At 39.7% G+C, this 15,421-nt stretch overlaps 1 protein-coding gene across 3 annotated transcripts in view; it reads left to right on the top strand.

Moving 5' to 3' along the window:
* Window positions 1-15,421, top strand: part of lrrtm4l1 (leucine rich repeat transmembrane neuronal 4 like 1) — a 159,776-nt gene that overhangs the window by 118,030 nt on the left and 26,325 nt on the right. For 2 of the 3 annotated variants that reach the window (XM_079658388.1, XM_079658387.1), the window contains exon 2: window positions 1,112-2,742. In XM_079658388.1, coding sequence (XP_079514514.1) covers window positions 1,120-2,742 — 1,623 coding nt within the window. In that variant the 5' untranslated portion in view covers window positions 1,112-1,119. Of the gene's footprint in view, window positions 1-1,111; window positions 2,808-15,421 lie in introns of all 3 variants that reach the window. The other variant, XR_013803882.1, reaches the window with a different exon arrangement.

Genomic DNA, 15,421 nt, shown 5'->3' with positions numbered 1-15,421 from the left:
TCTGTACTGCAGGATGTTGAATTAGAAATCAAAAGAGAATGTTCAATTAAAACATGAGGCTACCGACAAGGACATTCAAGCACCTACCATTATTTAAAGAAAAACCAGTGATTGCCTTGCTGGTTTGTTGAAAATGATTGTTCAGTCGCATTGTATTTTTAATTGTAGTATTGCATTAAAAGCAGGCCACGAGTCCTAGACTGATCATACAGCATGGATATAAGCAACCTCAAGCAGACCCTGTAATTTGTCAGCCTTTGCATTTGCATGGATTGAAAGGATTAAGGTCATGCCATTGATCCATGGGACAATATATTTATATTATTGGTTTGGCTCAATTTGGTTCGATCAATAGTGACAAATAAAAATCAAGACTGAGTAAATATCAGACAGAATCTGGAGTGAATGAGCGTTAGACTTTTAAACCTTTTTATATTTCTTCATTATAAGTGGAATGATCAGATAAGTAAATGGGCTGTATCCGAATATTCGGTCGTTGGAGTACTATTCGGATTTCGTTATTCGCTTTTTCTTTTTTTTCTTTTTTTTTCATAGCAACAACATAGCAACAACAACTTCCTGTCAACAGCGCTAACTCTCCTTCAAAATAAAAGCATGTCCATACAAAATAGGAAGCCAAGCAAAGTTACACTTATGACATATACAACTGCAACGAAAGTAACACACACAATGCAATATCCTTTTCAATTTCAAAGAACATAAATTGGGTTATATACATTAACAAATAACTATAAAACGACAATACTGTAGAATAACAAAATGAATGCCTTGAATAAACCGAAATACACGTGACGAATATTCGCTGCTGATTACTACCGAATATCCGGTATTCGGGACAGCCCTAGTGTCAAGGTTCTCCTTGTCTTTGACAAAACTAACTAGGAAAACAGTATGTTCATATACTCGTGTTATACTTTTGCCCTTCATATGCATCTGTTGACATACAGCAAAGAACTTTAAATGAGTTCTAACATCCGTTTTGAACCCTTTCTGCTTCACAGGGGATACTGCATTTTTTTTTTGTATATAACATCTGAAAATGGGACTTCATTAAAATCCTCTCTTCTCTCTCTGTCTTATTCTCTTTCAGGTCCATTGATGTGTGATGGACGCCTGACACACCTCCTCCTCCCTCTCCTCCTCCTTTTGCGGGCTCCCCCTCTGTTCAGCTTTGGTGAGCGCACCTGTCCAAATAGCTGCCGATGCGAGGGGAAAACGGTACATTGTGATTCAGCTGGCTTCTTAGATGTTCCTGAAAACATCTCAGTTGGCTGCCAAGGCCTCTCCCTGCGCTACAACGATCTACACACCCTGCTGCCGTATCAATTTGCTCATCTGGGCCAGCTTCTCTGGATATACTTGGACCATAATAAAATTTCAGCTGTTGACAGTCGTGCGTTCCAGGGGGTTCGCAGGCTTAAAGAGCTGATACTGAGCTCCAATAGGATCACATCGCTGCACAACTCAACATTCCATGGAATTCCCAATCTTCGCAGTTTGGACTTGTCTTACAACAAATTGGAAGTCCTTCAGCCAGGTCAGTTCCATGGCTTACGAAAACTTCAAAACCTACACCTGCGCTCAAACGGTCTCTCCAATATCCCAATTCGAGCATTCCTGGAATGTCGAAGTTTGGAGTTTCTGGATTTGGGTTACAATCGTATCAAGGCTCTTACCCGCACTACATTTTTGGGGCTTCAGAAGCTAATGGAGTTGCATCTGGAGCACAACCAGTTCTCACGGATCAACTTTTTTCTGTTTCCACGCCTGGCCAATCTGAGATCACTCTTCCTGCAGTGGAACCGCATTAAGGTGGTCAACCAGGGCCTTCCGTGGACTTGGTATACACTGCAGAAACTTGATCTGTCCGGAAATGAAATCCAGACCCTGGACCCAGCTGTGTTTCACTGCTTGCCCAACCTTCAAGTACTCAACCTGGAATCCAACAAACTGTCCAATGTGTCTCAGGAGGCGGTGTCAGCATGGATATCCCTGACCTCCATGAGCCTTGCCGGGAACATGTGGGATTGTGGAACCGGGATATGCCCGCTTGTGGCTTGGTTGAGAAGTTTTCGGGGTAGCAAAGACACCACTATGATATGCAGCAGTCCTAAGTACCTCCAGGGAGAAAAAATTATGGAAGCCACAAGGAACCATGGAATTTGTGAGGAAACTGATTACGTGCTGACAGAAACACCCTCACCAATGTCAGAACTCATTTCTGAAGCAACAGGAGAACCAACCTTTGCCCCCACTAGCGCCTCTCCACCAATGCCAATAGCAAGCACCTTTGGTCCTGTCCCACCATACAGACCTCGACCTATTCCTCATCCTACCTTTCCAGGGCATATGAGCAAAGAACCAATAGACTCAGTTGCCCCCACCCGACCCACCCTCATACCACCTCCAGAGCTGGAACACATGACTCTTCACAAAGTGGTGGTGGGCAGCGTGGCACTCTTCTTCACTATGTCCCTAATCTTGACAATTATCTATGTGTTTTGGCGGCGATACCCAGCTGCAACCAGGTTGCTGCCGCAGCGATCCATGGTGGGGCGGAAGCGTCGTAAAAAGAGTCCAGAGCCTGAGCAGAACCTGAGCTCCCAGCTCCAAGAGTATTACATGAGCTACAACCCTGCTGCCACTCCAGAGGCATTGGAGGTGCTAAGCAATGGCACTGGTTCCTGCACATGCACAATTTCTGGCTCCAGGGAGTGTGAGGTATGATTCATCGCATCAGCCAAAAATAACAAATCTAAATCAAAATGCAAAGGCTCAACAGAGAGGTAAATCCTTTATCAAATATGCCCTGTAACAAATACACCGTTGAATCACAGTTAAGCATACTTGACTCTTGATTCACAAACTCCAAATGTTAGACTAGTCCAATTACTCAGGTTTTACTTTTAAAACCATAAAGTGGAAAATAGAGAAAACCTAATTTGATCCAGGGTCTGAGGTGGATTGAGTGTACAATTAACACACGTATAATGTGTGTGTTATTTGCTGTATACATGTTATTGTACATGTCAACTTGTAGAGAACATGAATAATTGGACATTATCTAACAATTTTGCATAATACCACATCACATAAGCATGGCATGACTCATTTTTAAGCAATTATGTTCTGGCACTTGTGTGTGTTTCGGGGAGTGTTGTTGGTGGGTTCATTGGTGCCTTAATGCGTGTCTAAATGTTGTGGATTTTTTATCATGAATGGAATCTACTTATATTATATTCAAAATTCACAATGGATTGCGTTTAATTGAATTTTTTGTTTGACAGTTCTGCTGTAACGTAGCAAAGCTATTATGGAGTTGCATAAGAGCCCTTTATTGCAACTGAAAAGTGGAACACATTGAATTGTTTGTTACAAGATCCAACATCTGTTATAGGTGACTCAGGTTTATGTTGTCTTGTTTATGGAGTTGCACTGTGACTGCCTTTCCGATTTTCTCTGGAATATTCCACACTTCCTCAGCTGTGTTGATAGATTTATGGTAATCTGCACAGAGGAGATGTAATTCGGTAATCCCAAAGTTTATGATATGGCTTGAAAGTAAATCCTTCCACTGTGATAACGAGTAGATTTATAAACCAGGGTAATTACAATTATTCGCTTGGAAACTGAAAAAAGATTTGCATGTTGTCTTTTTTAGATCTCAGGTAGCATGTTTCGGGTATGATAGATTCACCAAGGGTCATATAGAGTTTAGTAAATCATCCTGTTTGATACATGTTTTGTATAAAGGTATGTAAAGAAATCAGTGATAAACACCGAGAGTATGTGATACCATTGAAAATTGCAATTTGGTGATAAGTTGCTAATAGTTTTGACTACATTGTCACTATACAATCATTTACAAACGTTATATGTTGAATATATATACTATTCTTTGGAAACAATGCATCAGCTTTTGAAAATTATGATTTTTTTATTTACTATATACTAGGGATGCCAGAAACTGACCATGATCAAAATCGAAAATCGGACAGCCCTGGCGAATAATAATCGATTATTCGAAGCCCGCCGCCAGGCTTCCTCCAAGTTTACAGTAAAACAAACTGGTGGTGTGACCAATGGCCATTTACAATTATTAATACTATTACTATTATTAGCATTAGTCTATATTTTGGTTGAAACTAAGCCAGGAAAAAAAAAAAAACATAAATAATAATAAAAAAATATATAAATAAAATCGATTTTTAAAAATAATTGTCGATTATGGAGACTGTAACGAATAATCGAATAATCGCTGGCATCCCTACTATATACCCTGTGCTGTAAAATATAGTTATATCACTTACTTGTTCAAGAGAACATTTTTCACTTGACCTGAATGCAGCTTTTCCTTTTCAGTGCTGAAAGAAACTGCTTATCTTGGATATTTGGTTACAAATAGCGCAGGATATATTATTTTCCGTGGGATCCATCAGCATAACTGCACCAGGGAACTCAAATCAATATGTCAACTCAATCCGTATGAGACATGCATCTCTTAATATTGACAATGGAGCAGTTCCAGCTTTTATCTTTTTACATGGATTGTAAAAGATGACTCAAAAAGCCTTCCTGCAGTTACTGCATTTTCTTTATTGCATCTCTCTCTACGCTGTGTGTTGTTCAAGAGGAAATGTTGACATTTACAACAAAGTGAGTCTATTTACATGACAAGTCATTACATTTGGAGCTATAGTGGATTGTTGCAGTTGTGCTGAATTATGATTATTTTAAGTAGTGTATAAGCAATTTTGAAAAGGCATTTGTGAAGAACAATATTGTAAGAGCGAAATGGTTTTGGGGCGTTCACGATGCACAACTGAAAGATGTTTTATCCTGCCTCACTGAGAGATTTGTGCAGCGTTGATATATGCATATGATTTAGAAAGGTGGCAGCTAATCAAGCAATCAGTGACTGGAGCTGTCTTCTAGGTGCTCTCTTTGAGTGAATGAGCTTTCAGAGAAATGTTGATTAATGGGCGGAACCAATGTTTAAATCTAAACCAAATTATAATGCTATTTATAGAGAACGCTCCTTTCACATATTCGGCAATCCACCTACGTACTTCAACTACAACTTCAACTACAACTCATAGCTCCATGGCTAGGGTTAGGGAAAGGGGTTAGGAGAAATGTCATATATGCAAATTGTTTGTGCCATGAGATGAGCCACAGCCTAAAGTCCACTTTCATCCAGTAAGTTTAAGAAACACATAAAATGATGTGGGTTTGTAAACAAAGAAGCTGTTTCTTTAGCATGCTCAGCTACAGCCTCAATAATGAGCGTCTCTCAGGAGACAGAAAATGCAGTTGCTGAGTTTTCTTAGAAAAGAAATGTAGGGCTTGTGCCGTGTACATGAACAAAAATAAATCCCTGTGTAAATTGCTAAGTACCATTGCGACATCCGACTAATATTGATAGAGCGGGGTCACATTATGCTCCAAACCTGGCATTGACGGATAATCATTTTAAAGCTGCCAACATGCTCTATGCTAAATATACTACGGTATTTCATCAACAAATTCCCATTATTACAAACCCATTTATTTTGAGACTCAAAGACAGGCTCAGAAAAGGTTTATGAGACCCAATCTTAGTTGGTGGCATGCACTGCCTTGTGCCTGATTTGTTAGTCATACATCTGGCACCAATATGCTGCCTGACTGCACTTTGCCACATGACAAAAGCAGGGCTCTGATTCTCTCCTCAAGCAATGCACGTATTTCTGTAGCAATCAGCGTCAGTGTATTGTCTCTCCTATATATAACCATAATCCAAATCCAATCTTCTCCAGAACAATCTCTCCCTTTCAAAGACACTGACAGGTGTTTGCAGTAGTTGTTGCAGCGAGTTGGGGGTGCTTCACTGTTGCTTATTTCAGGCGTTTAATAATTGAAGAAGCTGGCGTAAGCTTGGTTTAGTTTGATGAGAATGGGATCTTGCTGACCGGCTCAGTTGGCTGTGTCTTTTATCTTCGGTCTGTGCAGCGCCTGCCGTCTCTGTGGACGGCGATGTGGAGGAACAAAAGGCAACACAACGCATTTACCCTGCTGTAGGACTGAGTGAGCTATTATCAAGAATGGTTTAGGCAGGAAATAGTTTGAACCGTGTACCGTCACTTTGGGCCTGGATATTCCAAAAGTATAAGCCCTTGCAAACCAAGACAGGTGCCATTATTTATTCAGGCTGATTGGATTTTGGTTATCTCTGGAGTTATGCTATGATATTGCTGAGATTACCAGAATCTCTTTAGCCAATTTTTTTTGTTCTGAGAAAAAAGTGAGGATTCTGAGAAAAAAGTCAGAATTCTGACTTTTTTCTCAGAACAAAACATATATTTTTTTCAAATCCTCCCAAAAACATTATTCATGTGGCCCTAATCCTCTTCTGTAGTACAGAAGTTAAACGTCAGCAATTAAAAAAGGAAATACAATTGAGGTGGTCTAGCAGTTATTGGGAATATACAGAAGTGTACCATTAAAATAATAATACTAAGAAAATAATCTGGATAAAAGATAAGCCTATGAAGGGCTGAATAATTAGGTATTCCTATATCCAGGGGCAATAGCCATATATTTTTTTTAATTGTAATTCAAATAATTGATAGAGCCCTAGTATGTGTGAATGAATGACTAGAGAATTTCAATGATTCTGAATTAAGTCAAAGATCACAAAAGTAGCGCATTTAATTAAAAAAAGGCGAATGTTCAGGCCGATTTTGGATTCAAGAAAAATACATCTAAAGCTAAAATAGGCAACAAGGAAAAGAGCTTTTCAAATTAAGATTGCAGCATCAACCAGTCAACTCAGGGAAACTCACTGCTTGACCAAACTTTCCCCAACCGCGATGAGAGAAACTAAACGAGTAAACTCACGTCCCTCCCTTGTGCTAACCTCAAAGCACAGAATGTATTCTCCATTGCCAGAGATATAAAAAGAAAATGGACGAACACTCTTTTTTCCATTTCTCTTGAGCATTTGGATAAAATGTTGTTTTACAAAAAAATATATATCTATGGATGGTACCCAGTACATTATTAACGTTACACTTTCCTTTGAGCCGTTTACTCCCACACAATTCTCTCTGCTTTCTTTTCTTAAGTTGAGCCTCATCACCAGTTAGCTGAACTGCCAGTTATGTTTCATATTGCATTTATATTGACCTAGCAAACATTTAATACATTGTCCATGGTTGTATTTAAGGTTGTTTATGTCACATTCTCATACATGTTCTGCTGTGAACATGTTGGCAAAAATTGGTCAAACCAATATGCAGACTGTTTTTTATTACTGAATATTCTGCATTTGTAAATTGTACACAACAAACATTCTTATTGACAACTTCCAATCTTTCAAAACACAATTGGTTGGTTGGCAAAAATACATAAAGCGGTAGACTGTACATTGTGTGGGCCAAACGAAACGCATCGGACAACGTCATGTTGCCCCCCCCCCCCCCCCCCCGAAGCATACCCTGCCTTATGGTTTATCATACTCTAAATCAGGGATGGGCAACTTGGATGGTGGTGGGGGCCACATAATGTATGTACTGGCCACCAGGGGCCGCAGATTCACTTGGAACACACACACACACACACACACACACACACACACACACACACACACACACACACAAACACACACAAATTCCATGTATTGTATGTAATCATTAACAAATATACTAAGTCTGACATCTTCATTGACATTTTACAATCTTTCAGGGAACATCCTCTAATAAGCTCACTAAATAAATATCAGTTCACAGAAATGTTATTACATTTTTACAAGTGGCATGTTTGTAGTGAACAGGGTTATTTAACAGTGGAATACAACTATTTTAAACTATTGGAAAGCACGGAAAATGTGGGTGTATCGAGATTAACAGTTAAAATGACATAAACATAAAGTCATGAACACTAACCCAGACATTTGTCTAACTTGAACCTAAGACACTTGTAGCCCGTCTCTGCATTCCCCTTATTCCACAATAAAGGGAATGCCAACACAGACACCTGTCAACCCGCACTCTGCTGTTCCTCAGCACCACTCCCCCTCCCTCCCGATGAAATTATGAATGAAAAGCGTATAGTAATCATAGATAACACGGCAGGGTCGGTGACAGTTTGTTTTCATCTGATTTCAAATAAACAAAGTCTTGGTTTTTAGATTATTAAACTTGTTTCGCCAAATTCAGATGATAAATACAACTGTTAAGCTTGTAAAGGCATAATTACAAGCGGTGACTTAACGTCACAGCAGGCATAACAACAGTCGGTGTTCCTTGTGAGTGTTTCCCCGGGAAACAAACACAATACACACAAACGCGTCACAGATTATTTTGCGGTATTTGGCTGTCGAACAAAATCATGTACGCAGCTCGCGACCTACCTAGTGGACGGTATCAGTACTAAAGGTTCAAATATATATATTTTTTTATTAATTACGTTGTTTATAAATTAATCTGAGGGCCGCAAAAAGAGGAGGTGGGGGCCCCGCCATTTGCCCTTCCCTGCTCTAATTGAAACTATATATTAGAAAATCAACATCATGCTTTATTGAACTTGAAGCTTACAGTTTTTTTCGATTGCTAACACACATTTTTTTTTAAATTGCTCAGTTTCTCAGAACACTAAACACAATTCACAAAACCCCACACCCAAAGTGCAAAACACCTCATTTCTCCTGCTAAATGAAGAACTGCAATCAAAACTACATAAACACTTACCAAATGCAAACATTAGCACCAAATATAACACACTTCATTCACAATACTAGATGGTTTGACCACCCAACTACACACTGCTAAGCATAATCTAAAGCACTTCCATCTGTTATGGGCTATGCTCTGTACATAGAGGTGTCTGCAGAGAAAGATTGCTTGAGTTTACAGAAATACAGTAAATGAAGAAATACAAATGACTTGTTGAAAAAAATCATATTTTATTCAAAGGTAACATTGTGCAACATGCACCTCAGCACATAGTTGCTATGCTTCGGATCTCTCTAAGTGTGATGCCATTGTTTGCCAAAACCCAGTTTGTAACTCCTGCTTCCTGCACCTCATTGAAAATCCTTAGCTTTCCACCTGCACCTCTTTGTTTCTCCGTCCTTCAGATAAACAACACATACATAGTGGCTGGTCAGTGTCTGTGTTGCATAAAAGTCAGTCTACCACAGTAAATTGTGCAGGATTTTTGTACAGTTATAGTATGCAACATGCCAGCAATTCAATTACAGTAATGAAGTAAATACGTTTCACACAACAGAGATAAGCACTGATATATCATGACTAATGCAGAGCTACAAACTGGGAACTAACCTGTTTTCAAGTCTAAGTGTCCGGATTACAGAGGTGACAGTGAATCGGCTTGGATTAGGCTGAACCCTCTGAACGTCCACTCTCATCGTCAAACCATGGTTGATAACATTTCATTTCATTAGAGAGTATTCTTCTTTGTCCACGTCCTCTCCCTCCAACTCTACCTCTACCTCTCATTCTTCCTCCTCTCACTCTGACACCACCTCTTCCTCCTCCTTTCACTCTCAGCCCACCTCTTTCTCTTCCTTTTGCTCTTCCTCTTGCTTCCATGTTGGCTTCCATTGTTGCTGTAAGAAAGTACTCACCTGTGGTCTTTTTATAGTGCTAACATCCTGATTGATGAGCCAACAATTATGCTAACACGTGTTTGGTCAGGTGGAAAGTGTTTCTTGATCATTGGTCCATGTGTGAGGCATTTTGAATATCAGTGTTTTAAACCAGCTAACACGTGACTTTATGTCAGATTCCTGTGTCTAACGTGGAGAAACGTGTGCAGTGGTTTGCAAAAAGTGCCATGTTGATTTGCAAATTGTGTGAAAAGCTGAAAACGTGTTTAGAGTTTTGGAGATTTGAGTGTCGGTTAAAATAATTGTGCTTTCTGTAGCATTTTAGTGTGTTGAGAAAAACTGTAACATCAAGGCCATAAACTCATGTTTACAATATTAACTCAATTGCGAGGTAAGATTTACTTTTAAACAATTTCACAAAAAAGATTTGACAAAATGTTTAAGACAGTTTTCAAACCTTAAAGTTGCAGTAGAATGTATAGGAAAGTGTTAGGGCTATGGGGATTACTTTGGTTTGAAAAATTCCTTGTTTTTGGTTAAAGTTATACTTCATTAAGATTACGGAAATTCCATCATATTGGTAATGCTTAGAATACTGGTGAAGTGTTGATTGAGAGGTATTAATCAAATGCTAAGGACACCCATCCCTAGCCTTAATGGATGTTGTAATTCATCTAGAACATGTACAACTTTAAAAGTGCAAGTAAATGAAAGGAAAAGGCATAAACATTTGCAAAAAGAGTCTCGAAATCAGCACTTCCTTCCAAGAGACAATCACTAGCCCGGGTTAAACAGCCACCATCTCCCTGTGGTCTTTTCCTTAAGAGAACCCAGCCTCTTGGAGATTTTGTGCCTGTGCCCCTCCCCCGTCAGACAGCTTTGAAGAGAGAAGGATGTCACACATCCATCCACAGCGCTCACTTTGCATGTCCCCTGGCTAATTCCCCCCTCCCCTAGTTCCATTCCACTTGAAAGGCGTTGCTCCAAAATACATTAAAAAAAAAGAACACTTTCATTTTACGCTCCCTCTCCTCTTTACCTCATCAGTTTTTAAGGAATCATTAAGAGCTTAAGTGCAAGCAGGCGTACAGCACAGAGGGAGATCTCAATGAAAATACACACTGGGTCTCATATTCCAGTTAAGTCTTTTGACTCCCGCCTTTTTTTCTCTCTCTAGCAAATCCAGCAGGAGCAGCAGCTGGAAATGTGTATATCATGAAATTCCCTCTGGCCTTAAATTATTAAATCTCTGTGATCAAGCAAGATAAAGTTTTTAAAGAATTGAATTATTAAGGGGGTTTTATATTTCATAGAAAGCTTTCTGTTTCTTTCCAATGCAGCCTTTTAACTCAAAGTGTTGTACTTTTGAGTGGGAAGGAGACCACGCTGCTGTTTTCAGCCAATAAACAAACTACTATAATTGGATATGGGGGGCTAATGAGGGCCACATATTATGTTTCTCTCTGCTTGGCGCTGGTGTAACAAAACTAAAGAACAGAAAAACACGCTGTTTATCATCATTTGGAAATGCGCTGCGGTGAGAACAGCTGCTCTGGCAAACCTCTCGGTGAGAAGTATTTCCACTTATTCAGTGCAACAGCCTCTCAAATATCTCTGAGGGGCAATTTCATGCCCTCTTCCTTCAATTGGCGGGTCACCCTCAAAAGAACTCCTCCCGCAGAGGCTGTAGGGGAGGATGATGCATGTACTGAAATGTTGTAAACGTTGCTTTTCACCCACTGCACTTCTTCCTAGTGTACACGCAGTAATACTGCCATACGACACAAACCCTAATGAGCGGTGTATCATTAGCAACATCTGGAGCTTGGATTAGCCCTGCAGCAAACACAAATAGAGATCTTCCATTTTAAAAGGTGTCACAACAAAAAACACCATGTTTTTGAAAGCGTGTGCATGTGTTTGTCTTTTCGATGGAGATGGGGAGACGCCTTTTATATAAAAGATCCACCCCCTCTATTGCCCTAAATTCAATTGTATAATCTCCTACCTGCCCCCCCTCCCCCTTTTAATTTTGCCACAGGCTTTGGCAGCCCCTGCGTGCCTCATCCTCAGATAACAGTAGCATCAACCCACCCACCTTCACTTGTTCTGTCAAAACCCACAAACATCTCATTCTGACACGGCTTTTATAACTTCCAAATCCAGCAGGAATACATAACCGTCCTAAAATGTGTTTGGGTTCTGAATGGGAGTTAGTGTAACTTGCAGTATTGTGACATTACTACGTGACACAGTGTAAGTGCAATTCAAATATACATTCCTCCTGCCCACACGCACTCACACAGTCTCTTGACGAAGTGCAACTATGCAACTTTACACATACGGAGATGTGTAACAAAGCGCTAGAGTCATTAAGGCAAGACACCAGAGGCAAACATATTGTTTATTTGTTTGTTCTTCTTTCAGATTAGCTGGTTGAAGACAGTTCAAATACACATTTAGTCTTTGTTGTAGAACACTTTTTGTGCCTGCAGATTTCTCTCTTACCGAAAGATAGCATTACTTAGAGTTGATTTACATACACAGAATGCCAAAAAACATAAAACTTAAGTTGCAACTATTTTGATAACCAATTTATGCAGCATATAATATCATTTTCATGCCACGTTTACTTATTGTAGCATTATCTGAACTTTTAAATGACAGGATTTGTTTCTTTTGTTGATGTGATAGTTGAGTGTAAATGTTTTTGGGGTTAACATCTATCTCTGTCTAAGGGTGTGACAAAACGATCAATACTCAGAGACGCCATTTGGGACTTTGTGATCGGCTTTTTTTGTCTAATTTTCTGACATTTCTATAGTGACTACCCAGAGAAAGATATCTTCTAGTTGCAGACAAACTGCCTATACTGGTCGGAAACAATCTCTTTGTCGCACCCACTCTGTTTATGGGGGGCAATTCAAAGTCTTGTTCTTGTGTTTGAATCTCAAACTGTCTTTACTTGTGTTTCAATCAATCAATCAATCAATGTTTATTTATATAGCCCAATATCACAAATGTTACATTTGTCTCAGTGGACTTCACAGTTTGTACAGAATATCAGTATGACAATACGACACCCTCTGTCCTTAGACCCTCACATCGTACAAGGAAAAACTTCCAGAGAAAACCCACAGTTTAAAGGGAAAAATGGGAGAAACCTCAGGGAGAGCAACAGAGGAGGGATCCCGCTCCCAGGACGGACAGACGTGCAATAAATGCCGTGTGTAAATTGAAAAGATAATACATTTGCAACAAGGTAGTCCAAATGTTTGGAAATGCATGTGTGTATAATAGGAAGATGAATCCATGAGGATATCCATCCAGGACTTATGATCCAGGTCCACAGCCACGACTCGCGATCCAGAACTCGCAATCCATGACACAGGACCGCAGGATCATCCATGACTCCGGATCCCGGCGTATATAGACACCAAAAAGAAAGAAATTTGGGGAAGCTGGGTTAATCGGAACATGAGAGTACACAGGTATAGACAGAGAGAAGGAAGAAGTAAGATGTCCCCCGACAAACTAAGCCTATATCAGCAAAACTAGGGGCTGAATCTAATCAGCCCTAACTATAAGCTTTATCAAAAAGGAAGGTCTTAAGCGCACTCTTAAAAACGGATAGGGTGTCTGCCGTCCGAACACAAACTGGAAGCTGATTCCACAAAAGTGGAGCTTGATAAGAAAAGGCTCTGGCTCCCATTGTACTTTTAGAGACTCTAGGAACAACCAACAACCCTGCATTCTTGGAACGCCATGCCCTAGTAGGACAATAGGGTATAATGAGTTCTTTAAGGTAAGATGGCGCCTGCCCATTAAGGGCTTTGTAGGCGAGAAGAAGAATTTTAAATTCTATCCTGTGTTCTATAGGGAGCCAGTGTAAGGCAGCCAGAACAGGAGTAATGTGGTCCCTTTTCCTAACTCTGGTTAGTACACGAGCTGCAGCATTTTGAATCAGCTGAAGCGACTTGACTGACTTCTTGGTACACCCTGATAATAAGGAGTTACAATAATCCAGCCTTGAAGTAACAAATGCATGGACTAGTTTCTCTGCATCGTTTTGAGGCAAGATATGCCTGATTTTTGCAATGTTACGTAGATGGAAGTAGGCGGTCCTTGAAATTGATTTTATGTGGGCGTTAAAGGATAAATCCTGATCAAATATAACACCAAGATTCCTTACAGTCTCACTGGAGGCCAAATTAATGCCATCCATAGTTAATATATCTTTAGATAATTTGTTTCGTAGATTCTTCGGGCCAAGTACAATAACTTCAGTTTTGGTCGTGTTTAACATCAAAAAATGTAAGGTCATCCACGTTTTTAAGTCCTTGAGGCAGTCTTGAATTTTATTTAGATGATTAATTTCATCAGGCTTGATTGATAAATATAGTTGAGTATCATCCGCATAACAATGAAAGTTTACAGAATGATTCCTTATAATATTGCCTAACGGAAGCATATATAGGGTGAACAAAATAGGTCCAAGCACTGAGCCCTGTGGCACTCCATGGCTAACTTTGGTTTGCATGGAAGATTAATCGTTGACACGTACAAACTGAGAGCGTTCAGATAGATAGGACCTAAACCAGCCTAATGCAGTTCCCTGTATGCCAACTAAGTGCTCTAGTCTTTGCAATAGGATATCATGGTCGATAGTATCAAATGCAGCACTAAGATCGAGCAAGACAAGAATAGAGACAAGTCCCTTGTCAGAGGCTATTAGAATGTCATTTGTGACTTTAACCAGAGCTGTCTCTGTGCTATGTTGTGTTCTAAAGCCAGACTGAAAATCTTCAAATAAATCATAGTTTTTTAAGTAATCACACAGCTGTTTTGCGACTGCTTTCTCAAGAATCTTTGAGAGGAACGGAAGATTAGAAATAGGTCTATAGTTGGCTAAAACCTCTGGATCGAGGTTGTGCTTTTTATGTTTCTGCTGACCGTGTGTACTCATGGTGGAAGGAAACCTCCTTTTGATTTCATTGCCGAGGGTGGTATACCACCTGATGGAATATGTGCATTGATGAACTCAGACTGAAGAGTTATGTAATACAGGTGGAAAACACAATTTGGAATAAACATATAGATGCGATTAGTAACTTCACTTAATCACTGTTTGGGCCCTTTGTTGGCTGTGTGACAAGGGCTAACAGGATTTGTATAACAATTAATATCAAATCGGGATATGATTGATTGCGATATGACTCTGAAATATTACTCACATTATCATTAAGAATATAATAACATGTTCATGGAGTGACCTTGAAAGAGGATCTGTACCGAACAAGGACTTCTTAATAAGTGTGTAGAATACCGTTTGTTGGCCGGGACTTCTCTGCAACAGCACAATACTTAATAACAAATTATAGTTTCACATATTTATTTATTTATTTAATGTGCAACCCTTTTTGGAACCACTGTACTGAATGAATAATACCTTTAAGAATCTTGAGAATAATTGTCTGACCCATACTTCTACTGAAAATTAGCCTATCAGCCCATTTTCTTTAATAAATGAAACCTTCCCACATTGCACCTTTAGTTACGTTTTTGCAGTGTTATCTACAACTGTGATCCAACTGAGTTAAGCTCACATGGGAAAATATACGCTGCAGGAAACCAGCTGGAATCTAGTGGAAAGAAGGAGGCTCCATGCTTTTCCTAGTGCTATTTATATCATTATGAGGTTTGGGGGATAATGTGCAATCAGGCAAGCAGTGGCACGAAATCACCTCCATAAAGAGAGAGCTGGGATGCAGCCCCTTAAGGAGAGACAGC

The sequence above is a fragment of the Notothenia rossii genome (assembly GCF_949606895.1).
Source record: "Notothenia rossii genome assembly, chromosome: 11".
Classification (NCBI taxonomy): Eukaryota; Metazoa; Chordata; class Actinopteri; order Perciformes; family Nototheniidae; genus Notothenia; species Notothenia rossii.
The sequence above is the reverse complement of the archived record's forward strand: the minus strand, read 5'-3'. Positions and strand labels throughout refer to the sequence as shown.